The sequence below is a fragment of the Sus scrofa genome, chromosome 1, assembly GCF_000003025.6.
Source record: "Sus scrofa isolate TJ Tabasco breed Duroc chromosome 1, Sscrofa11.1, whole genome shotgun sequence".
NCBI classification, from domain to species: domain Eukaryota; kingdom Metazoa; phylum Chordata; class Mammalia; order Artiodactyla; family Suidae; genus Sus; species Sus scrofa.
This window is the reverse complement of record NC_010443.5, coordinates 267,978,164-268,003,513: the sequence shown is the minus strand read 5'-3', so window position 1 is coordinate 268,003,513 and position 25,350 is coordinate 267,978,164. Positions and strand designations below refer to the sequence as shown.

At 52.9% G+C, this 25,350-nt stretch overlaps 1 protein-coding gene across 3 annotated transcripts in view; it reads right to left on the bottom strand.

Annotated features, from left to right (window-relative positions):
• LRSAM1 (leucine rich repeat and sterile alpha motif containing 1) overlaps nt 1–25,350 on the bottom strand; it is a 43,959-nt gene that overhangs the window by 5,320 nt on the left and 13,289 nt on the right. For 2 of the 3 annotated variants that reach the window (XM_013993868.2, XM_005660441.3), the window contains exons 10-22: nt 24,677–24,767; nt 20,595–20,725; nt 15,142–15,171; nt 14,607–14,729; nt 14,181–14,320; nt 13,259–13,303; nt 10,259–10,329; nt 7,739–7,838; nt 6,269–6,356; nt 5,260–5,334; nt 3,621–3,701; nt 1,971–2,066; nt 42–140 (exon numbers count right to left, since the gene is read on the bottom strand). In XM_013993868.2, the coding sequence (XP_013849322.2) occupies nt 42–140; nt 1,971–2,066; nt 3,621–3,701; nt 5,260–5,334; nt 6,269–6,356; nt 7,739–7,838; nt 10,259–10,329; nt 13,259–13,303; nt 14,181–14,320; nt 14,607–14,729; nt 15,142–15,171; nt 20,595–20,725; nt 24,677–24,767 (1,170 nt within the window). The remainder of the gene's footprint in view (nt 1–41; nt 141–1,970; nt 2,067–3,620; nt 3,702–5,259; nt 5,335–6,268; nt 6,357–7,738; nt 7,839–10,258; nt 10,330–13,258; nt 13,304–14,180; nt 14,321–14,606; nt 14,730–15,141; nt 15,172–20,594; nt 20,726–24,676; nt 24,768–25,350) is intronic. The other variant, XM_013993869.2, reaches the window with a different exon arrangement.

The following is a 25,350-nucleotide window of genomic DNA, read 5'->3' as shown; positions in this document are numbered from 1 at the left end:
TGGCCTGAGGCTCCCACAGGGGCAGCGTCACCAGCCCTCACCTGCAGCTTCAAGGACAGGGGTTTCTGGTTCAAAAGCCGCTGATACTGAATCAGCCAGTAATTTTCCTGCTTGCTCTCGCTTTTGGCTTCTAACTCCATCTGCCAAGAAGGAAGCAGACATTGTTCAGTTGCAAGTCGGTGGATAACCACAAAAGCGACAGTGCTGCTCCTCTGAGCACATGGACGGACCTGGCGTCTTACAGGGAACTTTCCGGCCCATCACTGTCTAGACCATTGACCCGGGAAAGGCCGGAAGCATCGTCCCCCCACTTCACTGCTGAGAACGAGCCCAGACACGCACACCTCAGGGGGACGGGAACCCGGGCTGCTGGCACCTGGCAGCTCGCCCTGGGCGTCGTCACTCTTGGGGGACACCTTGTGGGAAGAGCAAAGCACCAGGTAGCCGTGTCCTTCCCCCAGAAGGCTCGGGCGTGTCCTCTGGGTGCTGGGCAGGGAGAAGAATAGGATTCTAAGGACACCTTCGGCGTCCAGAGGGAGCTTTGCTGACCTGACATAGCGGGAGAACCATAAACATGCTATTCAAACCGACTCCCGATTCCGTCACTTCAGACACCCCCGAGCATCGTTCTGGGCCAGGCTCGGTTGTTGGTGCTGTGGACAGAGCAGTGACAAACCACACTCACAGCAGCAGCAGCAGCAGCAACGTCAGTGTGCTTGGGTCAGACAAGCTGTGTACTGGGAGATGCCGTTTTACTTAATTCTTACAATTCTGTGAAGTAGCTTCTGCTTCACAGGGAAGAAACTGAGTGATGAGCACCGGGTGATGAGCAGCCGGCTCAGGGTCCAAGAGCTGCCCTGTGTCAGGGTCAGGACTCAGACCCAGCTCTGTCTGGCTGGGAGCCTGTGCTCTGAACCCCCGGCCGCCCAGCCAGGACTGGCCGCTCGCTGGGGCCAGAGGTGATGTGGGCAATGCGGGCATCTCCTGGTCCCCAGCGGTTCCTCCTGGACTGTGCTCAGCCAGCTCCCCTTTGCTGGTCCCTCCCTGGGCTGCAGACACGCCTCTCTCTGGGAGCCTATGACCCCGATGGTCAAATCCTGCTGAGGTGAGACCCGAGCAATTCTGCAGGCAGGAGCCCAGGGCCTGGCACGGCGGCCCCGGCACAGCGCTCAGGGCGCAGGTCACATGTTAATGCAATTTCTGGGCGAGGGCAGTGAGGTAGCGTGAGGAACAGGCAGCTTCCGAGTGGCACCAACACGCCATCTGGGCTCATGTGGGGCTCGGGAAGAAACTGGCTCACTGTTCTCCTTCCCTGGCACAGGGCCTGGCCCATGGTGAGGCTCAGAGGACATGTGGGGCAGTAACAGTGCCGTGGGAGAGACTGGGTCCTGACTACTGAGGTCACTCAGGCTTCGGAGGAGGTGACCCCAACCTGCACCCTGATAAGGCGCCAAAGTCAAACCCATTTGGGTCCAGGGGACAGCTGGGCAATGCCTGACAGAGGCTTATTAAGTGGTCTGCCCTGGACATGGCAAGTCCTCTCCTGGGCACCTGTCCTGGGTAAATACCCATGGGCTGATCTCAAATACTGAGGTGCGGAGATAGAGAGCCTTGCTTATTAAAATTGAAAAATGGGAAGTATGCTCTGTAATAGGCCCAGTGAGGGCCCATCTCAATGCAGCCACAGAAAGAATGCAGAGGTCGCACAGGACAGGAAAGAGCAGATGCCAATGAGCTGGTGAGAAAGTTCTGTGTTATAGGCGCATACATGCATCTCGATGTCTGGAAAACGGATGTCAAAACATTAGCAACAGACAGCTCTCAGAAGTGAGATTACTTTCCTTTGTACTTTCCACTTTTTCTCTGATGAATAACTATTACTAGAAAAACGAAAGTGTTGCTTAAGAACTACAAGAGCGTTTAGGGAGCGCAAACCCATGCACAATGCCGGACGCGGAAGCCAAACACACCAGGATCTCCCGAAGCTCCTCCTCTCGCTGCGTCTTCTCTTTGAGCAGCTGCTGGAGCAAGGAGCTCAGGGCCCAGCGCTGCTCCGAGATCATTTCCTGCAACACAAGACCACACCCAGTGCTGGGGGCCCATGGCACCCGGGCCCCAGAAGTCCCTACCCGAGCTGGCAGAATCCCCCTCACTCGGCTCGAAGCTGGGGGCCCACAGTGGGCCTTACTCCATCTGAGGCTCGACCTCAGATCTCAGGCTGAGAGCTGGGGGATAGAGTGGGGAGGACCCCTCTGCCCGGGGACCCCCTCCCTACCTCCTCCCCAGCCTGCACCTCCCTTCCCGGGAGGGGGAAGGCCAGGCACAGGATCTAGCGATGATGACAGTGCAGTGATGAGAAATATCAAACAAAGGAGATGACGAGGTGCAGGTGCCTGACTTCGGTCTCACTGACTGCGGAGCTCGTGGGCAGAAGCAAACGGCGGGAGGGTGGGGGAGCGGCCCCGCCCCCGTCAGGAAGGCGCTACCCACATGGAGGAATGGGCAGATGGGAGAGCCCTTCTTTGTGTCCATGTTCCGCTCTTCTCTTCCTCTTGGAAACCCCGTGGAGGCTCCGAAAATGGGAGCCCCCACCCCGGCTCTAACAGGCAGGAGACATGAGCTTCCATCAAGCACGTGGTGGCATCTTCTGAGAGCTACCCCCCCACCCCACGGCTGAGGACTCTGCACTTGCTGCTCGCTCCTCTCTGATGGCCCCACGACACAGGCTGAGCCCGGAAGCCTATTCCCATGTCATGCAGGGGAGACATGGAGGCCCAGAGTGACCTGCCTAAGGTCACACAGGGGCAGACCTGGGACCAGGATTCCAGATCCCGGCGTTCTTTTCCGGCATCAAGAAGCCCGTGAGACAAATGAAGACTTCTCCACTAGGACAGACACAGGGACGGTGACAGACAGAAGGCTCTGCTCAAAAGCCTGGTACAGGGCACATGGCCTCGCACACCACTGACCCAGACGCTCTGCGTCCAACTGGGGAGACGAGGTACAGAGAAAGGAAAGGGCTGCCCCTCTGTCCCCTACCCGCCCAGGTCATCGGGCTGTGCTGACTGTGCTGGGACAACCCAGACCCAGATCTGCAGTCCAGAACTGTCTGCTGGTCCCTGCTGCTCCGCATGTCTGTGAGCAGGACACCCAGGCTGGGGACTCACAGAGCAGCTGCCTGCAGGGGTGACACAGTCACAGCTGGGCCCTCTCCTCTAGACATCCTTCAGACACCAAGAAAGCTCCTTCCCCAGAGGATGCCAGCCCATGAGAACCAGCACCCCAGAAGCATGGCTTAGACAGACTGGAAACTCAGTGTGACCCAGCTCCAAAACAAAGAAAACGCAGAGATGGAGATGCAGCCGGGGTGAGCCTTGGCAATGAAACCCTCCTTCCTCTGACCCTCCTGCCTAGCAACAGGCTGACCCGCCTCCTAACCTTGGCCTGCGCTGGGCTCGGCCCCCAGACTGGGCCCCCTTGAGCCCGCTGGGGCCAGGGCCTCTTTCAACATCACTGCCTGTCTGCCGAGAGCAGCCGAGAGGCGATGGGAGCACTGGCGGGAGATTTCATCAGTTGGGGGTCGGGTGGGGGGACAAGGCAGGCCAGGGAGCCCTACATACCTGTAGTGCCTCTGTGTCCAGTGATTTCCTCTTTAACTCCAGCTGTGTCAGCTGCAATAACTCAGTTTCTATTAATTTAATCTAAACAGAAGATGAGACAGGGGTTTTTAAATTCACATTTATCATGGTTCAATCCTGTGCTGCTGCTCTCGGAGGGCCAGGTGTGTCTAAGAATCCTTTCTGGGTAGGGGTGGGGGTGGGGTGGGGCTTTGGATGGACCGGAACCTGTGTGCTTTGGGACACTCTCATCGGTGGGGGTTTACAAAGGATTCATCGGTTCGTGGCCCTGAGTGCTCTGGGGTGTGGACATGCTTGTCCTGCCAGGACGGCTGACCAGGAGCCGAGCACAGGGCCAGGCCCAGAGTGGGGGCCAATCAAGCGACATGGACTGGAAAAGGGGCTCAGGCGAGGACCTGAGTGAAGAACGGATACAGAATTCTCCCTGAGCCTCTCACGATCCAGTTCTCTGGCTTCCTCTGAACAGCTGTCAGGGAAGAGAGCAGCGGGTAACAGAAGGGACTGAACAATAATCATACTCAGAGCAGCTGATACGCACTGAGCCCTCCAGGTGCTAGGTTCGGGCTGCGCACTTGACACTTCATCCTCTCCCCTCCGGCTATTAGGAGGTATCACTGTCTCTATTTTTCAGACAAGGAAACTGAGGCTCAGAGAGGTCAAGTAACTTGCCCAAGGACACACAGCAGGTAAGTGAGTGTGCCCTTTTCCTGGGATGTCCCTGCTTGCGGTCTCAAGGGAAACAGCTGGCCTGTTGGATCAAAACCACCCACAGTGAGGACATCCAGGGGTCATCACACACCCTCAGGGTGTGACTGGGGCTTTTTGCCCTGGAGATCAGACCCCATAGCCAGTGACTTCTCTACCCTGTGCCTATGACCCTATGACCCTTGTCCCTATGTTTCCATGACCCCCACCAACCCCTGGTCAGAGGAATGAGATTCATGTCCAGCAATGTGGGATTGAAATTAAAGGGGAAATAAAAAGATAAGTTGGTTTGGGAAAAAAACAAACAAAACAAAAACCATGCAGAATGAGAACTTCAAAGTGTGCTGAATATGATGAGAAGTGCATCCTGCAGCCTGGAAGCTCACTTCCTCTCCAGCCTGCCACCGCTGCCACCCCCTCAGGGAGCCCAGCGAGCCGGACACAGCCCCACCGGAGTGGACAGCCCAAGGCCGCCCGCAGGTCAGCAGCGGAACCCGGACGAGAACACCTTGCCCTCCTCCAGGCCCAGGCCACCCCTCAGCTGACACCAGGCGCTGCCTGCCCACTCAGGTGGGGAGGCCATCTGTCGCACCTCCTCGATCTCAGCCAGTGGGGACGCTGGGCTTTGTACTCCCAGCCAGGAGTACAGCCGGGGGCTGGTCAGCGCGGGGGCTGCCAAGCAGTCAAGGCTGAGAGTTAGAGCTGCCCTCCCGCTCAGCCAGCGAGCACACCAGCCACGCAGCCACTTGCTTCCATGGTGCTGCCCTAGGCACCTCCTAACGCCCTGAGAAGGTTCCGAGAGGCTCTGTGAGGGAAAGGAGATGCCAGAGAAGGAGCCAGGATTCAAGTCTGAACTGCAGAGCCACCTCCTGTGCCTCTGAAGGCCCCCAGGGGGTGGGGCGCGGCCTGAACTCACCTGCTTCCAGATCTGCCGATGCATCAGGTCCTTCTTCACCTGGAGCGCCTCGAACGCGGCCTTCTGCATGGCACTCTGCAACAGAGGTCACGCCGCTCAGGGGGCCCAGCAGGGAAAACAAAACCTGCGTCAAGTCACCTTCACGTAGGACTTTAGTCCCGTAGAGGAACGACTGTTCAGCTCATTGGTTTAACTTTTTTAAAAAAACATTTATTAAGAGCCTATTGGACACCAGACACCATGCTCGGGGCTGGTCCCACGTTGCACCTGGAACAAGTGGTGACAGGGCTGCTTTCACGGCCCCGTTTCACAGACGACGGGAGTGAGGTTGGCAGGAGTGACCGGTTGGCAGGTGAGTCTGTCCAGCTCAGAGCCTAACCTTTAACCTCGGTGCCTGACGCCCTAAGAAGGAGAGTGTTTCCTCCATCACATAAATGCTACGTCAAGGCCCTCTGGAGAAATAGGCTGAAGTTGAGGAAAAAGGGCAGAGGGAACAACGGGCCAGGGCGAGACAGGAGGACAGCACAGAGGAAGAAGGGAGAGAGGTGGAGGAACGAGGCTTTGACCGCGCTTGGAGGGAAAGCCAAGCCGGGACCAAACAATATGGACCAAGGAGGGAGGAAGTCACGGGGGCCTTCCTGGGCTCACTCACTCACCTGTGCGCGCAGCGACGCGGGAAGGAGGCAGACAGAGGTGCAGCGGGGCCGGAAGGGAGCGGGCCCATGGGCGCACTCCGTGGCGGGGTCACCGCCGGCCTGTCTCATGGTGGAGCCCCCAGCACAGGAGTGGGCACCCCATGAGACTTCAGTGAGTGGAAAATGCACCCAGGGAGGCCTCTGCCTGCCCCCTCAGCCCGACGGTTCGTACGTTTCTAAACTCACTCAGCATCTTGGTTCTTGCACACCACCCAGGCCGGCACCTGCACATGGAGCTCGGCTGCTCTGCTCCAGGTCCCCTGAGCCCCTCCTGCACCACCACCCCCACCCTCACACCCTGGGCAAGGACTCACCTCCTGCAGGATCTGGCTGATGACCTTCTTCTTATCCATCTGTTGCCGTGAAAGAATCTGCTGGAACCGTTCACCCATTTCAGCCATGCTGCCAGAAAGACAGCAAATTCATTCACTCTCTGAACATTTCCCAAGCACCACTGCGTGCCAGGCACCTTGGAGGGGTGACAATATACCATTTATTCATTTAACAATACTTATGGAATGCCTTTGGGGGCCTTGTCCCGGCTGGGCATGGACAGGGAGTTTTGTCTGAATCCCACATTCCTGGAAGGAGGGTGACAGAGTCTCTGTCCCCGGAGCTCCCAGGCCTGTCATCCACCTGTCGAGTGCAATCCTCTCTACGAGGGCCCCCTAAAGTGGCTGCCTAGCCTCTGCCCACCCACCTCAACAGCAGGGAGCTCATGCCCTCCTAGGTGAGCCGCTCAGGCCGAGAGAGAGCAGACCTTTCCCGGGCAGTAACGTCCACACCCTCGGCCCCAGCATTTCTCACCCCCTAGAACAAGTCCAGTCATGTTGGCACAAAAATCCAAACTCAAACGACCTTGTAATGTCCACACTTGGGTACAATCTTGGTTTCAAGTTTGTCTGTTTCACAATAACCGCCGTTATTTACTGGACCCTTATTATGGGGTGGCCATTACGATCGTTAACGCCCATCCAATCCCCCAACAATCTGGGAACAGGCACTGTGATTTATCCCCGTTTTTTTCTGATAAGAAAAATGAGGCTCAGGGAGGGAAAATCACTTGTCCAGGTCTCCACAGTTGGTAAGAGAAGGGGGATGTGAATCCCTATCTGTCTGCCCAAGTGCCTGTGCTCCTGAAAGCACGGCCGCAGACCAGGGCTGCAGGGCTGCTGGCCTGTCCCTGCCTGGGGCTCCAGAGCCTGAGGGACCTTTCTCAGCTGGCTCTGCTGGGCACCACAGCTCCTTCGACAGACAGAGTCACGGAGAGCCAGCCCCGGAGTGGCCACCAGCCACGAAGGCAGCCCCATCACCGTCCCCTCCAGGGCGCCCCGCCCCGGATCCATGGCCCTCGGAGATTACCCAGAACCCCACTTCCCCGGGTCGAATCCTAGCTCTGCCACCGAGCAGCCGTGTTTCCTTCAGTGTATCAGACAGCCTCCCCAAGCCTGGGTTGTGATGGAAAAATGGGGCTAATGACAATGTAGTCCCTCACAGGCTCTAGAAGCTAAGGCACAGAACTTAGCCGAGGGAGGGCCTGGCTGGCAGCGGGCAGCGCATGAGAAGTGGCAGTGATCAGTGTCACTTCGCCCGGGCCCAGCACAGACCCATAGGGCTTAGCTAGAAAAGTCACGAAGGCCAGTGGCCATGTGCCCCCGACAGTGTGGCCAAGGGTGGGGTGGGCCCCTGCAGGGGATTCCAGTGCCCAGCTCTCAGCCCGTGGACCTGGGCCCTGAGCCAGCTTCCCCAGCTCCTTCGCTCGGGCAGCCTCTTCCTGACCTTACCTGGAACAGGTCTGCTGGACCAAGTTCTGCCCATGGGCCTCACAGGCGATCTGGATGAGCCGGCTCTGGTAGACCTCGGACAGCATCTGCTGCATGGCGGCTGAGGGAACACGGGGGCACGGCTGAGCAGCCACTCCTGGGTGGCCTCGCGGGGGTCACCCAGTCGCCCACTTGATAATCACCCTTGGGGGGAAAAAAATCTCTTTTCTAAGCCACAGAAGAAACTTGAGCTTGAAAGGCTGGCGGGTTACAACACACTGAATAGCATGTGCCCGATCGTCTACAATCCTGTCCCCCAGAAGTGCTGTTAACTTTGATGTAGACCCCTCTAGTCAATTTTCAACGCACATGGAGGGACTTGGTCAGAAAACATCAAACGATGAAAAGCAGAGACTTTGTATACCCATGTTCACAGCAACACTACTCATGACAGCCAACAAAGGGGGAAACGACCCACGTGCCCCCTGATGGGTGAATGGATAAACACAATGTGGGCTCTCCAGACAGCGGGTCACTCGTCAGTCTTAAAACGGCAGGAAACCCTCACATAAGCTAAGACACGCGTGAACCCTGAGAACACCGCGCTGAGCGAGAGAAACCAGTCACCAAAGGACAAATACTGTGTGATTCCACTTATATGAGGTCCTCTGAGCACAGGTGCCTGAGACAGAAAGTAGCACAGTGGTTCTAAGGCCCCGGGGGGGGGGGGGAGCGCCTGTTGAGTGGGGGGAAGCTTCACTCTGGGATGATGAGAACGTTCCCGAGGGGAGGGTGGCTGCATGCCGATGTGAATGGATTTAATGCCTCAGACCTGCGCACCTAGACGTGATCAAGATGGCAAATTTTACACGTTGTATTTTTTATCATAATAAAAGAAAATGTTATCACACTAAATACACCACTTTTTCACCTTTTATGAATGCATCCCTATGTGAACACGGCCATGTGGTGTTACTGGCTACAGAGTGCTTCAGACACGGATTACAATGTTTATTTAAGACATTCCTCTGTTTCAGAGCATTTGGAGTCTTTTTGCAATTACTCGATGATACCTTTTTTTTTTTGTTTTGTCTTTTTAGGGCCACACCCACAGCATATGGAGGTTCCCAGGCAAGGGGTCCAATCAGAGCTATAGCTGCCAGCCTACACCACAGCCACAGCGATGCGGGATCTGAGCTGCGTCTGCATCACGATGGGAACTCCTACTCAGTGACACTTCTATAAATATCCTTGCTCAAACATCTTTGTGCCCATTTGACTATCTGATTATTTCCTAGAATAATTTCTCAAAGTGTAGTTTTAAGGGCATGGATAATGTATCCAAGTTACCCTTTCTGCCTTCCAGACAGATCACACAGCACAGCCTGATAACATATGCCCTCAACAACTCTGGGTCATTACCTTTCCTCGTCTTTGTTATCTTTATTGGAATTTTTTAGTTATAAAAATAAGGCATGCTTGGGAGTTCCTGTTGTGGTTCAGTGGAAACAAATCTGAGTAGCATCCATGAGGATGCAGGTTCGATCCCTGGCCTCGCTCAGTGGGTTAAGGATCCGGCATTGCCGTGAGCTGTGGTATAGGTCGCAGATGTGGCTTGGATCCTGCATTGATTCGACCCCTAGCCTGGGAACCTTCATGTGCCGCAGGTGCGGCTCTAAAAAGATTAAAAAAAAAAAAAAAAAAAAAAGGGCATGCTCATTTTGAAAAAGCTAAGCCACTCGGAAGTTTGAAAAGGTGAAAACAAAAGTCCCCTAACACTGAGCCCCTTCCCAATCGGCTAACTTGATAAACATCCTTCCTGAGATGCAAACACAGTCTCTCTCTAAGTGGTGGACAATGTGACCTTTAGAACGGGGACATTAATGACACGACACCTCACAGGGAGGGAGTGGGACCAAGTGGTGTGTGGACGATGCTCAGCCCAGCGCCTAGAACACAAGGAACCCCGCTGAGGGGGCCCAGGATAGCCCATCCTGTTGCCCAGGCAACAGGAAGGAAGGATGGCATGATCCACAGGAAATCCTCATTTGAACAGCAATGAGAACTGTCTCCTCGCCTTCCTCGGCACGTGGCTCGATGGTCTCAGGATCAGACAGGGAGGCCCCGTGTTGGTGTGGACAATGTGGAGCCCCAGGACCACTTGGAGAGGGACAGAAGGAGCACTCCCGGGAGCACAAAAGGGGCTACCCCCGCTCCCGAGGAGAGGGCCCCCACAGGAACTTTGTGAAATGTTCCCTTTGTGCCAGTGTGACCTCATCTGACCCTCCTAATGACCTATGAGGCAGCTAATTCATTCTTCCCATTTTATAGATATGAAGACTGAGGGTGGGAAAAGTGAGGCCCCAGAAATGCCCCTTAAGTTGCATGGCTTGTATCTAAGCTAATTCTGAATCCAAGTCCAGCCAGCCCCCAGAGCCCTGCTCCATGACTGGAGTTAACCGTCCCTCTTGAAGGGTGACAGTGCCCACTACACGTGCCCTCAGTCAGCCACGCTCTGTTCTCACCCCTCCCGGGACTCACAGGCGACCTCACGGCGACGCAGGTTCTCTGTCTCCTCCTGGGTTATGGACACCAACTGTTCCATTCTTATTCTGGAAACAAATTGATGCGTTTACTCAGCAAATGTGCCGTGTCCGACAGGGAAGCCCATCAGATGAATACCGCATCCTTCAGGAAGTCCTCCCTGAAGTGCCAGCCTAGACATGCTCTCTGAACACCTGCGGCATCACACATGTCCCCTGGGGCTCTGTTAACTTTCAGCCCTGTAGTTAGAGTTTCTGGCATAAAAAGATGAATGCGCCCTTAGAAAAACAGGCCAACAGAATTCACACTGTGGCTCAGTGGGTTAAGAACCCGACTAGTATCCACGAGGATGTGGGTTTGATCCCTGGCCTCGATCAGTGGGTTAAGGATCCGGCGTTGCTGTGAGCTGTGGTGTAGGTCACAGACGAGGCTTGGATCTCGCGTACTGTGGCTGTGTGCAGGCTGGCAGCTACAGCTCCAATTAGACCCCTAGGCTGGGAAGCTCCATATGCCGTGGGTATGGCCCTAAAAAGAAAAAAAGCAAAACAGGCTAAGGACACAAACAGCCAATCCACCAACGTTTAAATACAAGTGACCAAGGAACATATGGAAAGATTGTCTTTTTGTATTTTAAGGCTGCACCTGGGGCATATGGAGGTTCCCAGGCTAAAGATCTAATTGGAGCTGTTACCACCGGCCTCCACCAGAGCCACAACAATGTCAGATCTGAGCCGTGCTGCAACCTACACCACAGGTCGCGGCAACCCACAACCTCATGGTCCCTCGTTGGATTCGTTTCTGCTGCACCACGACGGGAACTCCTGGAAAGATTCTTAACACTGATAATGAAGGAAGTAAAATGTTTTCACCTATCAGGTTGCTTGAGATTAAGAAAACTGATAACTCGAGATGGCAGTGAAGGCAGAGAAATGGGCACTTCATGTGCTGCTGAAAGGAGGGTACGTGGGCAAGATTTTTTTGGAGGCAGTCTGGGGATACCTCTCAATGTTCTTTGAATAGTCCCTTCAAAAATATTCATGTAATTGCAAAGGGTGTATCAGAAGATGTTTTCGGTGGTATTGTTTGCAATTACAAAAAGCCAGAAAGCACTTAAATGTTCACAGAGGGCTAATTACATAAATTATGCTATAATTATGGAGTGGAATTCACGACAGTTATTACAGACAATGAGGTTTCTGGCGTGGAAACACATCCGTGATGTCATAGTGAAAATTAGGAAATGCATGTGGCATTCCCGGAGTGCCGCAGCAGAAACAAATCTGACTGGCATCCATGAGGACGCAGGTTCCATCCCTGGCCTCCCTCAATGGGTTAAGGATCCCGAGTTGCTGTGGCTGTGGCTGTGGCTGTGGTATAGGCTGGCGGCTACAGCTCCAATTGGACCCCTAGCCTGGGAACCTCCATATGCCACGGGTGCAGCCCTAAAAAGACAAAAACATTTAAAAAAGAACTGCATGTATGTACATGCATGTTGCAGGTGTGCACACTTCTCCCCGCCCAAACTGGCAAGCGGCTGGGAGAAGACAGAGCCCTTTAATGCTGCGTGCAGGGTCTGACCTCATCACGAGAGACAGGAGCACTTCCGCCTCCACCCAGCACCACAGGCTGCTGGAGGGAAGGCCGTTACCTGCCGCATCCCTGGACCCCAGGCCCAGCCCAGGGCCAGCAGAGAGGGCTCTCAGGCTATGTGCTGAACAAACCATGCCACTGGCCACAGCTCAGCTTGGCCTTGACTTCCCTGGCTGCCACAGACCCCACTTAAAGCGAGCAGGGCGAGGCCACCGTGCGATTCCATGGGAGCCCCTGTAGGAGGCCTGTCCAGGCAGGAGGGCCGGAAAGGCTGTTTTGCCATGTGGGTGCAGGTGGGAGGCTCACCCTAGCACAGCGGCCAGGCCCACATGGCTATTTTGGGATCCCCCACGAACCAGTGGGGATTCACGTGAATACCCCCAAGGAGTGGGGGCTTAGGGTCCGGCCCTCCCACCTATCATCTGTTCTAACTCCAAAGTGGTTCCCCCAATGCAGTCGATATGGAAAGTACAGAAAACACAAAGGGAAAAAAACAAAGACCACCACCTCTGATTTCCACCTCTCAAAAATGTTCAGTGCTTTCTTTTTCACTTATTTTGACCAGACGCTCAGCATGTGGAAGTTCCGGGGCCAGGGACTGAACCCTCGAGCTACAGTTGCAACCTGCAGCACAGCTGGGGCAACACCGGATCCTCAACCCACTGGGCCACAGGGGGACCTTCCTGTTCAGTGCTTTTTGAGCACAGATACAGGCAGGGTCTCTTTAGGAAACGAGACACTACAGGGGTTCCTGTTGTGGTGCAGTGGAAATGAATCTAACTAGGAACCATGAGGTTTCGGGTTCAATCCCTGGCCTTGCTCAGTGCATTGAGGATCCGGTGTTGCCATGAGCTGTGGTGTAGGTCGCAGACATGGATCGCATCTGGCGTTGCTATGGCTGTGGCATAGGCTGGCAGCCGTAGCTCTGATTAGACCCTTAGCCTGGGAACCCTCATATGCTGTGGGTGCGGCCCTGAAAAGACAAAAAAAAAAAAAAAAAAAAAAACAAACCAAAACAAAAAACAAAACAGAAACGAGACACTATAGACACCACCTTTCCACTCAGCAAGATAGTGTTTCCCGTAATCAGGAATAGTCTTCCATACGACATTTAATGGCTGCAGATTATTTCTGAACATAATTTATGTAACCAAATTCTTCTTCCCAAAAATGTGGATTTTTCCCTAGTTTTTTATACTAGAAATACAGTAGTATCTGAGTTCTAACAAACTTGAAGGCAGAAATTCTTTGAATCCCAGACTCCCTAAGGAGGTGGGTCTCCTCTTACCTTTAGGAAAACTTTCTGGCATAATCCTCAAGAATCAATCCCAAGACCTTCCCTCCCCAGAGCCGCGCACCCCCAGGAAGGAAGGCAGTGCCAAGAAAGCACCAGAACAAAACACTGACCTTTCATTTTCCAGGGACTTCAAAATCTCGGAGTTCTTCTTTTGCCTGTGGAGGAAACCATGAAGAGACTACTGTCGCCTGGGGCCCCACTTCCAATGCAACTGCTTGGGGGGGCCGGGAACCAACCGCCTCGGGGCTCTGTGTTCTCAGGCCAATTCCTCAAGCACTCCAAACCCCAGCTCATCTGTGAAATGGGAATTGTAATTTTCTGAAACTTCATGGAGTGCTGGTAAAGAGTGCATGAGAAAACAGACATCCGTGCTCGCAGGTAAGAAGCACGCGGCAGAGGGCAGCTTTCCTGGGTGCCCTTGGTGGCAGGCACACTGCCCAGGCAGGCAGGCTGACTCCCTCAGTTCTGCATAACCCTGGGCAAGGGAGTACGAGACTCAGAGGCCAGTAGAAAGAAGGCTGGATGTGAGAGAGGTCCTGTTTCGGGATTCTTTCCCCAAGGGGCCCCCAACCACACCTTCTCAGGCTTCTCGAGATCCCTCTCTGACCTGCTTTCTCCCAAGCTCCTCCCGCACCTGCTCCCAGTGGCTCCTGCCTTGGACAGGATCTGTCCAGGCAACTCTCACCATAGGGCCAGTGGCTGGCTTCACTGTGTCAGGTGACTTGGATCCCCGAATACTGGAGCAGAACGTGACCTTGACTTGTTAAACCCACTCACTTTACAGGACGGGAAACGTGGGGGGCAAAGGTCCAGTCAGTAGCAAACCCAAGGCAAGAAGCGCACGTGGCCATGCCTGGATCAGATTCTTTTTAAGCTGGTGTGAACTGCAGCACAGAGACGGGATTCTAAGCAAGGACCCCCGGGGCAGGCTCAGAGGCTAAGGGGGAAATGGACCCCCATCCTGGGCTCCTCAAAGGGTGGAATCACCTGGGGGGTGGTTCTGGGTCGGGGGCGGGGTGGACGGGAGCTGACCTCTGATTCTCCTGCAGGAGCTTCTGGATCCTGCTGGAGATGCTCTGCTCCGTCTGCTTCAGCTGCTCCTGCAACCGCTGACGCTCTGCATCCAGGTAGCACTGGCGCTCACTCAGGCCCTGCTCCAGCCGGGACTGCTCCTGCGGCGGGACAGGCGAAGGTCTGGAGGTGCCTGGAACCCGTCAGAAGCCGTAGAGCAGCGAGGGGCCCTGGCCTGGGATGAGGAGGCTACGGGACCCTGGACCTCGCCCCCCGCCAGGCTGCTGGGTGTCCAGGGCATGGGAGAAGCCTGTGCTATAGGTGATGGACGAGGACGACCCGCCCACCTCCATGTCCTGGAGGAGGGAAGTGCCTTCCCACACCAGAGGGAGCTCAGCCTGCGTCAGGGGCCCCTGGCCAAGGCCCCCAACCTGGCCACTCACGAACCTCCTTGACCGTCTGGAGGATCTCGTCCTTCTGACTGTTGCTCTGCTGAAGGAGCTGGGCATGCTCTCTCTGCCCAAGTTCCAGGCGCCGTTCAAACTCAAGTTTCTCCAGCATCTTCTGCTCCTGCAGGAATGTAGATCCTGGTGACTACGGGCACAGGCTCTGCGGGCGTCAGGACATGGGGGCAGGGTGAATCTACACCTCAGCTCTGAACAGTATGGGCTACAGGTCTGAGCACTGAGCAACTGCCCTCAGGGCCCAAGGGGAAGAAGAGGGCTGTTCGCTGGCACAGGCAGAGGTTTACAGCCTGGGGTTGGGCTCGACCTCTCTGAGCCTCAGTGTTCTCATCTGTCACTGGGAGACACGCTCCCACCCACCGAGGCTGCATGAGGATGCGGTGAGGTGGCGTGTGCAAAGGGAAAAGGAGACTGTACCCTCTGATTCGAGGCAGGAAGACCCTGTTTCCTCAGGTATTTTATAACAGTTGAGAGAGTTAATGAGAAGCAAAGGGACGGGACAAAAGGCATAGTCTTACCTTTCTCTTCTCATAGTCAGAGAACCTGTTCTGAGGGGAGATAAAAGACAGTGGTCAAGAGAAGGTGGGTGGCAGTGGTCCTCACTGGACCAGAATCCCTGGGGCAGCCTGACACTGCTCAGACTCCCAGGCCACCTAGAGTATGGCACCAGGGCTGAGAACCACTGGGCCTGGCACACTGCACGAAGGTCTTCAAGACGGGTCTGGCGACACACAACTGAGGAGGCGTGGTGCTCCAAACAGGAGACCAAGAGATGGCTGACTCCCTTGCACGTCTGCATCACATGCCTGCATATGTTTGCGTGTGCATGTCTGCACACCCCACACCTGCACACTCCCGGACACTTACACATGCACAGAGGTGTGGGCACAAGTTCCCACACAACGGTTCAAAGAGGGAAAACACTGGAAACAACTCAAACGTCCATCAACATGCAATTACTTCAATAAGTCGAGGTGCAGCCTTACAGTGGATTATTACGCAACCGTCAAATGATGGGGGAATGCGGAGGCGGCCACAGAGAAGGACGTCTGCCATCTTTCACTCTGGTGTAAAAACAACTCTGAGCTTTGCGGTTGTTGAGACAAAAGCCAGGAAGGAGAGTCATTCATCATGGAGTCCCCATTGTGGCTCAAAGGCAACAGACACTACCAGTATCCTTGAGGATGCAGGTTTGGTCCCTGGCCTCACACAGCGGGCTGAGGATCTGGCGTGGCCGTGGCTGTGGTGCAGGCCAGCAGCTGCAGCTCCAATTCAACCCCTAGCCTGGGAACTTCCATATGCTGTGGGTGCAGCCCTAAAAAAAAAAAAAAAGTCATTAATCATGATGGTTCATGATGGGTGCCTCCAGGAGGTGAGACTGCGGGGGCGGGGGGAGGTGACATTTCAGTTAATGCATTTCTGTATTGCTTAGATTTATAACAAGGAGCATGAATTGCTTTAGCAGTTTAACAACACCCACGTACTTTTTTTTCCTTTTTCAACTGCATCTGTGGCATATGGTAGTTCCCCTGGCCAGGGATCGAAGCCGAACCAGAGCTGCGACTGCTATGGCAATGCCAGACCCTCAACCCACTGCACTGGTCTGGGGATCGAACCAGCTCCTCCACAGAGACAAGCTAGATTATTAACCCACTTCACCGCAGCATGAACTCCCTCACATTTTTTAGTTACCCTTCTATCTAGTTACCTGGCTCTGAGACCAGAATCAGTCTTCGCCTGAGCTGAAAAAGCAGCATTCTATTAAGGAAATAAAGATTTTTCCTATGCTGAGGCAGTAGTCAATTTTTTTTTCCTTTTTTTGGTCTTTTTTTTTAGGGCCACACCAGCAGCATATGGAAGTTCCCAGGCTAGGGCTCCAGTCAGAGCTGTAGCTGCCTCCCTATACTACAGTAACCCCAGATCCGAGCTGCGTCTGCGACCTCTATCACAGCTCACAGTAATGCCAGATCCTTAACCCACTGAGCGAGGCCAGGGATTGAACCTGAGTCCTCATTGATACTAGTCGGATTCGTTACTGCTGAGCCACGACGAGAACTCAATAAAATTTTTTAAATTAATCTTTAATTATTCAGATATCTGAAAATAGTTTTGTAAAAACTAAGCATGGCACATAAAAGAACCCACTGACCACTCCCAGGCCTAATCCTGTCCCCCTCCCCTATGCAATGTAAATATCATTATCAGACCCAAATCCACAAACCTACTTACATAAATTATATACATTTGTGTGTGTGTGCATTAAATTTTTTTGCTGCGTGTGTGGCATATAGAAATTCCGGGGCCAGGGACCGAACCCAAGCCACAGCAGTGACAATGTCGGATCCTTAACCTACTAGGCCACCAGGGAACTCCCTAAAATTTTTTTTAATGAAAGTATAATTTACATAATGTAAAACATCCTTTTTTAGTGTATAATTCTATAAATGTTTTCTTTTTCATCTTTTTAGGGCCACACTCACGGCATATGGAGGTTCCCAGGCTAGGAATTGAATCAGAGCTGTAGTCACTGGCCTATGCCACAGCCACAGCAACATTAGATCTGAGCCACATCCGTGACCTACACCACAGCTCACAGCAATGCCAGGTGCTTAACCCACTGAGCAAGGCCAGGGATTGAACCTGCATCCTCATGGATGCTAGTCAGATTCATTTCCGCTGAGCCATGACGGGAACTCCAGTTTTTCTCTTTTTACAACTGCACCTGCAGCACATAGAAGTTCCCAGGCCAGGGGTCGAACTGGAGCTGCAGCTAGGACCTACACCACAGCCAAGGCAACACCAGATCCTTTAACCCACTGGGCAAGGCCAAGGATCGAACCCACATCCTCACAGAGACAACACTGGGTCCTTAACTTGCTGAGCCACAACCGGAATTCCAGTTTTGACAGGGGCATGCAGTTATGTAACTACCACTCTAGTCAGGACAGAGAAGAGCCCCAGAGCCCCTCAGCTCCCTGTGTCACTCTGGCATCAACCCCCCTCCCACTCTCTGTCACCGGAAATTACTCATATCTTTTCTCATATATATGAACTTATTTTTTTAAGGGCCGAAGTTGCAGCATATGGAAGCTTCCAGGCTAGGGGCCGAATTGGAGCTGCAGCTGCTGGTCTACACCACAGCCACAGCCATACCAGATCCGAGCTGTGTCTGGGACCTACACTAGTTCATGGCAGCATCTGACTCACTGAGTGAGGCAGCATCATGGATAACAATCGGGTTTCTTATTGGTTTTCTTTTTTTTTTTTTTGCCTTTTTGCCATTCTAGGGCCGCTCCCACGGCATATGGAGGTTCCCAGGCCAGGGGTCTAATTGGATCTGTAGCCGCTGGCCTACGCCAGAGCCACAGCAACACAGGATCCGAGCCGCGTCTGCAACCTACACCACAGCTCACAGCCATGCCGGCTCCTTAACCCACTGAGCAAGGCCAGGGATCGAACCCACAACCTCATGGTTTCTGGTCGGGTTCGTTAACCACTGCGTCACGATGGGAACTCCTCGGGTTTACTATTGTTGCGCCACATTGGGAACTCCTGAACCTACTTTGTAAACATAAAAATGGAGATACTTTCATTGTGTTCTGTTTATCCATCTGTCCAGTAACCCAGGTCTGAACAGCTCTATCTCATGGTATGGATAGGACCCGCTAGTTCAGCCTCTTCTCGTTGACAGACATCTAGGGCTGCCAATAACATTTCACTCTACAAATAAGGCTGCAACGAACCCTCCTGTAAATGTCTCCCTGTGCAAGTGTTTCTCTGGGGCATGTGCTGAGAAGTGGGACTTCTGCATAATGGCCTATGCCCACTGAGGTGCCTGACATACATCGTCAAGTTATCATCCACTGTGAGGATACGGATTTCCATCCCCAAGAGCAATTTATGAGGCCGTTGTTTCCCCACTCTCTGGCCAAGAGAAATGACCACAGTTAAATCTGTGCCAACCTGAGGAAGAAAATGGCATTTCATTGTTTTAATTTACCTGTTCCTAATTACTAGTGAAGTTGGGCAGTTTTCCACGTTTATTGATCATCTGTACTATCTTACTCTGTAAGGCATCTATTGCTGTATCTTTCCTCCTTTTTTTTCCCCCCTTAGGATGGTTTTCTGCTTCATTTGATTTGAAAGAGTTCTCTGTATGTTCAGTCTGCTAACCCTTCATTAGAATTGTTGCAAGTACTTTGAGACTATCAATTGACACAATTTTCCCGGATAGCAATCTCCCTCTGGCATTCTCATGGAATTGTCCAAGGAGATATAAAACTATAAAAGCATTCACAGCACCACTGGAATACAGGGAAGGGTGGCAGCAGGAAATCAAAGAATAATTAAAAAAAAAAAAATCACTGGAGGATACGAATTCAAACCCACTGCAGCTGGTGCCCCTCCCCCCACCGTCCCCCTGCCATCAGAGGCCCTGGCCCGTGGGCCTCCAGTGTGGGAGCAGCCGGTAGGGGGAGGGGCTGGGATTGAGGGGGGTGGGCCAGAGGTGGTTTCTGTCCGGCTCCACTATCAGGTGCACCCCGGCCTCTGCGGCGAACCCTTGCTGAGCTTCCTCCTCCATCCCTGACCTAAGCTAGGTCACCCCCAGGGACCAGGGAGGGCCAGCCTGTGGCTGGTTCCTGACACGCGAGCACAGCAGGGTAGGCAACCTATACGAGCTGCAAGGAGGCAGGAAGGATTTAATGGGAGACAGCCTGACCGATACAGACAGGATGCCCACTCTCCTGAAGCTCCACCCAGTGGGGAGACAAACATTTACACTCCATGTAATTTAGAGCTGTGACTGCAACACAGCAGGAGCCTGTTCCCAGGACAGACCCCCTCCCCCAACCATCTGTCTCTTGTTTGTAGAGAAACTTTAGCCAAAGAGTGAGAAATGAGAAAACAGAGAGACAAAAGAAAACAATCAAGCAAGACAAAATAACTGTTTCGCCATGAAGTGAAGTCAAGGACCTTTAGTTTCTCCCGAAAGGCCATGGATCATATCCTCTTTTGCAGATACTGAAATAGGAGGAAGACGTTAACTACAGGATGACCAGACCACAGCCATGATACAAGCTGCTCCGTCTCACATGATTCCAGAACCGGCCTCAAGGAAATGGGAACAAATTGACCCTGGAGTTGAAGATGAGCCATACCTACAACAATCAAGACACTGCTGATCAGACCACCACAGGACCAACTGCAAAATGACTGTCAGAGGTGCCTAGGCTGCTCTGCACGTAGCCCCCTCCCTCCACTGCATACCCCTGAAACACGCCTTTAAAAGCTCTTGCCCCTGACAGACAGTGGGGAGTTGGTTCTTTGGTACATGAGTCCACCTCCTCCCCGGGATGGCCAGCTTCCTCAGTAACGCTACTTTTCCCTTTACCAGCGCTCTCTCAGTACTGGAACCTTCAACAAAGAGCAGCTGAACCTGAGGTCGGTAACATGACAAGTGCTCCCAAGGAAATGCTCGGGGCTCCCTGAGAACACACAGGAGACCTGACCTGGGCTTCTCAGAGGATGTGATGTTTAAATTGGGAACTGAAGGGGGTTCCCTGGTGCTCAGTGGGCTAAGGATCTGGTGTTGTCACTGCTGTGGCTCTGATTACAGCTGGGGTGTGGGCTCAATCCCTGGCCCAGGAACTTCTACATGCACAAAAACTGGGAATTGAAGGATGAGACCGAATTATCCAGAGAAGGTGAGTGGGGAGAACTCCAGACCGAGGGAACCCATGTTCAAAGAGGAAGGTGGTGCAGCTGGTGCTGGTAAGCTAGTGGGGTGAGGTGGCCTCAGAGGCCTTAGGAAAGCTTCTAAACGTGTCGGTTGGAAGGGAGGTGAATTCCAGTGTGATAGAGGAACCCAAGGCTGAAGCTCTGACGCCCCCCCGCCCCAGCCCCTCCCGCCAAGGCCTGGAGCCCCTGTGCACACCCCCACTCCACACGCCAGCAGACAGCTGGGCCTTACCTGCCACTCCACCTCCTCCCTGCAGAATCTGTCTGAAGGCCCATCAGGGCTGTCTTGGGAGGTCTTGGTTCCATCTTGCTCCAGAACAGGCAGCAGGTACTGAGAAGGGGGGTAGTATTCCAGCCCCAACGCTGCAAGAGATGGACACAAGCTGACCAGGACGGAGGAGACAGCCTCAGCATGCAGAGCCGTCAGCTCCTGGCCCCGCCACCCCCTCCCTTCCTCCCCAGCATCCCCTCTGCTGCCTGCTGCCCACAGGGCCCTCCTGTGCTGCTCACCGTCCCAATGCCTGGGCCTGAAAGGTGGCAAACGCTCCGAGAGCATCAGCTGAGTGAATAAATACCGCTCTCCCAGCTGCCTCTTTCCCAGCCAAGTGAGAACAGGTGATGGGAAAAGACTGAGCTTAGTAGAGAAGCCTGGGTCCAAGACCCAGCTTCAGCCAAACTTCCTGCATATGTGAGCCCCCAGGTGAGACAAGACGCTCGCCTCCTCTGGCCTGGTATGGTTTCCTCCCGTCTGACTGGAAAGGATTCACCCTTTTCCCGTTTTGCCTTATTCTTGCTAATTTGTACGTGCTCTTTATAGTTAATAACCTGCAGTTAATCACCTCGGGTCTATAGTACATATTGCAACTATCTTGTTCCAGGTGGTAACTGGTCTTTTCAACTTTGATGGTACCCTTTTGAGGTAAAGACGTTTAGATTTTAAGGTAGTCAAATTCATCTTTTATCCCCCCTCAAAGGATATAAATAGCCAATTCATAAGAAATGGTAAAAATGGGCAGTAGACCTAGGAAAAAATAGTCAAATAATCAGAGAAATTACATTAAAATAATTGGCTTTCTTGCTTATTCATCAGATTAAAGGCTTTAAATTTTTTTGTCTTTTTTGGGGGGGGCTGCACCTGCGAGGGTAGGAGTCAAATTGGAGTTGCAGCTGCCAGCCTACGCCACACAGGATCCGATCTGCATCTGTGACCTACACCACAGCTCACACCACAGCAATGCTGAATCCTTAACCCACTGAGCGAGGCCAGGGATGGAACCTGTGTCCTCATGGATACTAGTCAGATTCATTTTCACTGAGCCACGATGGGAACTCCACATTAAAGACTTTTGAAGATCACACCAAGCGTCAGCCAGGTGTGGGAAGAGTCCCCTCGGGTACTCCTTCCAGAAGGAAAACTGATGTAACCTCTTCAGAGGCAACACGGACCACCTGTACCCTTTCACCTGCCATCCCACTACCGCCTGCCCCATGGGAGATGCCTACGTGAGGTGTGGGCTACACCTCCACTCCAGGGGAAAGCTGGCAAGGGTCTCCACATGTGAGCAAGCGACGGGGCTCTGCCACGTGCAATTCTCTCCAGCAGTTTCCACACGTTACGGCAGACCCACACGTTACGGGATAGGAAAAGGCCCAGGACCGAGTCTTGAGTGGAAAGAGCAGGGCGCGGAATCACACAGGATGATCTCTTTTGTGGGGTCTTTTTCTTTCACATTTTAAAGAGCAAAACCGCATATTTCACGTACATATACACACCTACTACACAATTGACCTCAATCACAGGACATTTCTCAGGCGGCGTAGTAGGTACACGTGGGTTCACTGCTCTATTCCTCCTGCCTTTTGTCTACCTAGTGTTGCGTCATTTTAAAGTCTTTCTAGATGAGGTCTGGGGCTGGCTTGACCACTGGCCCCGTTACTCACTACCACCACCTGCGCTCAAAAGTTGATCTGGTAGCTACGTGGCCTGGTTAGCGGCTGTGTGATGCATGTGGACCTTTTTTCTTTTTTAACTGAAGGATGACATATGCACAGAAAAGAGCATAATATCTGTATGAAGAGCTCCGTGAGTGTTCAAAAGTGAACACAACCTCATCAGCAGGAATCGGGGCTGGTTCCGATCTCAGGTGCTGATAAAGGAGCATATTCCTCTGCATCTGGCTTCTCTCACTCCACGTGTGTCCAGAGCTCACCCAGGTTGTTGAGCGCAGCTGACTGCTCTTTCTGCCTGCGGTGTGCTACATACGCGAGCATAAAACAGACTATCACCCTACCACTGATGGGCATTTGTGTTGTTTCCGGTTTGGGCTGCTATCGTTGCCCTGCTGTGAACATCTCTGTACTTGGCTTTGGGCATTTGTTCTGTTTTTGTTTGTTTTTTTGTTTTGTTTGTTTTTTGCTTTCTTTTTTAGGGCTGCACCCGCAGCATATGGAGGCTCCCAGGCTAGGGGTCTAATCCGAGCCACAGCAATGCCAGATCCCAGCCATGTCTGTGAGCTACACCACAGCTCGTGGCGATGCTGGATCCTTAACCCACTGAGCGAGCCAGGGATCGAACCCACAACCTCGTGGTTTCTAGTCGGATTCGTTTCCGCTACGCCACGACGGGAACGCCTGGGCCTTTGTTCATATGCACTTCTCTCCAGTGTCTACACGAGGTGTGGAACCGATGGGTCAGAGGGTGTGGATGTTCAGCCTGAGTAGACATTAACACAGTTTTCTAGAGTAATTTCCATCCACCCCTGCCTCCTGCAGAGTGGACGCTCCAGCTGCGCCACGTCTTCCTAATTCTTGGTATGAACTTTGGCCACGTTAATAAGTGTCTCAGGGTTTAAGAATGTCTTCCCAGTTTTTTTCCTTGCAGTTTTAAGTGTTTTCTTGTTGTCTGAAGTGATGTTGAGCACTTTTTTCAGATACTATTGGCCCTATAGCTATTCTATGAAATTCCAATTCAAGTCTTTTCACAATGACTCTCCTAGTCGACCTGCAGGAGTTCTTTTTATCTCCCAGGAATAAGGGCTTTATTGGATGTGTACATTGCAAACACCACCTCCAGCCTCATGGCTTGCCTTTTCCTTCCCCGAATGGGGTTTTTTGAAGGGGAGAAGTTTTTGATTTTAATGAAGTCTAATCTACCAATCTTTTATGGCTAGTGCTGCCTGTCTAAGGGAAAGGGCAAGGTTATTTTTCCCCCGCGTAGATATCCAACTGATCCAGAATTGACAGGACCTTCGCTTTTCTTTCTCATTGCTCTGCCTCTGTCCTAAGCCAGATGACCACATGCAAGCGAGTCTCAGCCATGTCCTAGAAGTTCCACAGGTAACTGGAGCCTCTAGTTAAGAACATCCAGGCTGACAGAAGGCGGCTGGGGGTAATGCTTTCCCCTCCTGGCCCTGGATTCTAGCTCCTTCTGCTACCCTGCTACTCCTTCAAGTCCAATCCCCTGCAGCCTTTCTCCTGGTCACGCCAGTGACCTCCTAACCAACTGGTCCTCCACCGTTGCTCCCCCCGGGCCCTCTTCCTTAACTGCAGCTGGAGTGATCTCTGTAAAAAGCAAATTCCATCAATCCCAATTGTTTCTCTTGCCTTTGCCTTTGCGCCCAGCCCCTCGGCCTCCCCATCATGCGCCTCCCCCCACCTCCCAGCCAGCCCCTTCATCATGCACCTCCTTCTGCCAGGACCAACTTTCTCTCTCCTAATCACCCCTACGTTTCAGCTGAGGCACCTTCTCAGAGAGACCTTCCTCGAGGCCTCAGCTTAAACCACGCGCCCCATCTCTGTCTCAAGGCTAAAACGTCCACCCCAGGGGAAAGCTGGCAAACAGCCTCCACACGTGAGCAGGCGATGGGGCTCTGCCACGTGGAATGCTCGCCAGCAGTTTGCCAGGCAGAGCCACGCATTGCGGGATAGGAAAAGGCCCAGGACCGAGTCTTGAGTGAAAAGAGCAGGGCGTGGAATCACACAGGGTGATTGCTTTTGTGGGGTCTATTTCTTTCACATTTTTAAAAGAGCAAACCCTCACATTTCACACACATATATGTACCTACTACACAGTTTAACTCAGTTGCAGGACAATTAGGCTGTGTGGTAGGTACACATCCGTTCACTGTTCTATTCCTTCTGCCTTTTGTCTACCTAGTACTGCACCATGTAAAAGTCTTTCTAGATAAAGGGTTGGGTCTAGCTTGACCACAGGCCTCCTCGGTTGTGCCGCCCCCCACCCCCACCCCCGTCCTGGCTGGTGCAGAGTAAGCCGCAAGGGTCGCTGAGCAAAGGAGGCGGGCTGCTGGGCTTTACCTTTGCAGAGGAACTGCTGAATGGCCTCGGTGCCAGCGCTGCACACCTCCTGAGGGGGGTAAACCATGGACGACGCGTCGAGGCTCAGAGTCTGCAGACACAAGGGCACCCATCTTCACACGTCATTCACTTCACTGCCCCACACAATAAACCCACCTGGCTCAGTCATTACGTTGTGTGTTCACTTCCTCCTCTGCCAAGCAGGGGAAGCTCACCTGTCCTGTTCCTGCTGCCTTCTCTACACCTAGCACAGTCAGCAGCATGCAGCAAGCAGTCGATTCACGTTTTGGGATTAATATAGGAATGAATGGGGGGAAAAGGAAGCTATAGGACAACATGTAGAATAAGATTCCATTTCTGTTAAAAAAAAAAAAAAGTATACTCTGGAGTTCCCGCTGTGGCACAATGGGACTGGTAGTGTCTCTGAAGCACCGGGACCCAGGTTCAATCTCCTGCCCAGCATAGTGGGTTAAGGATCCAGTGTTGCCAGAGTTGCGGTCACAACTGTGGCTTGGATCTGATCCCTGACCTGGGAACTCCATATGCTGCAGGGCAGCCAAAAAAAAAAAAAAATATATATATATATATATATATATGTATATATATATGTGTGTGTATATATATATATATATACACATTCATATCAGTGCATTTATAGAAAAAGAAAAAGATTT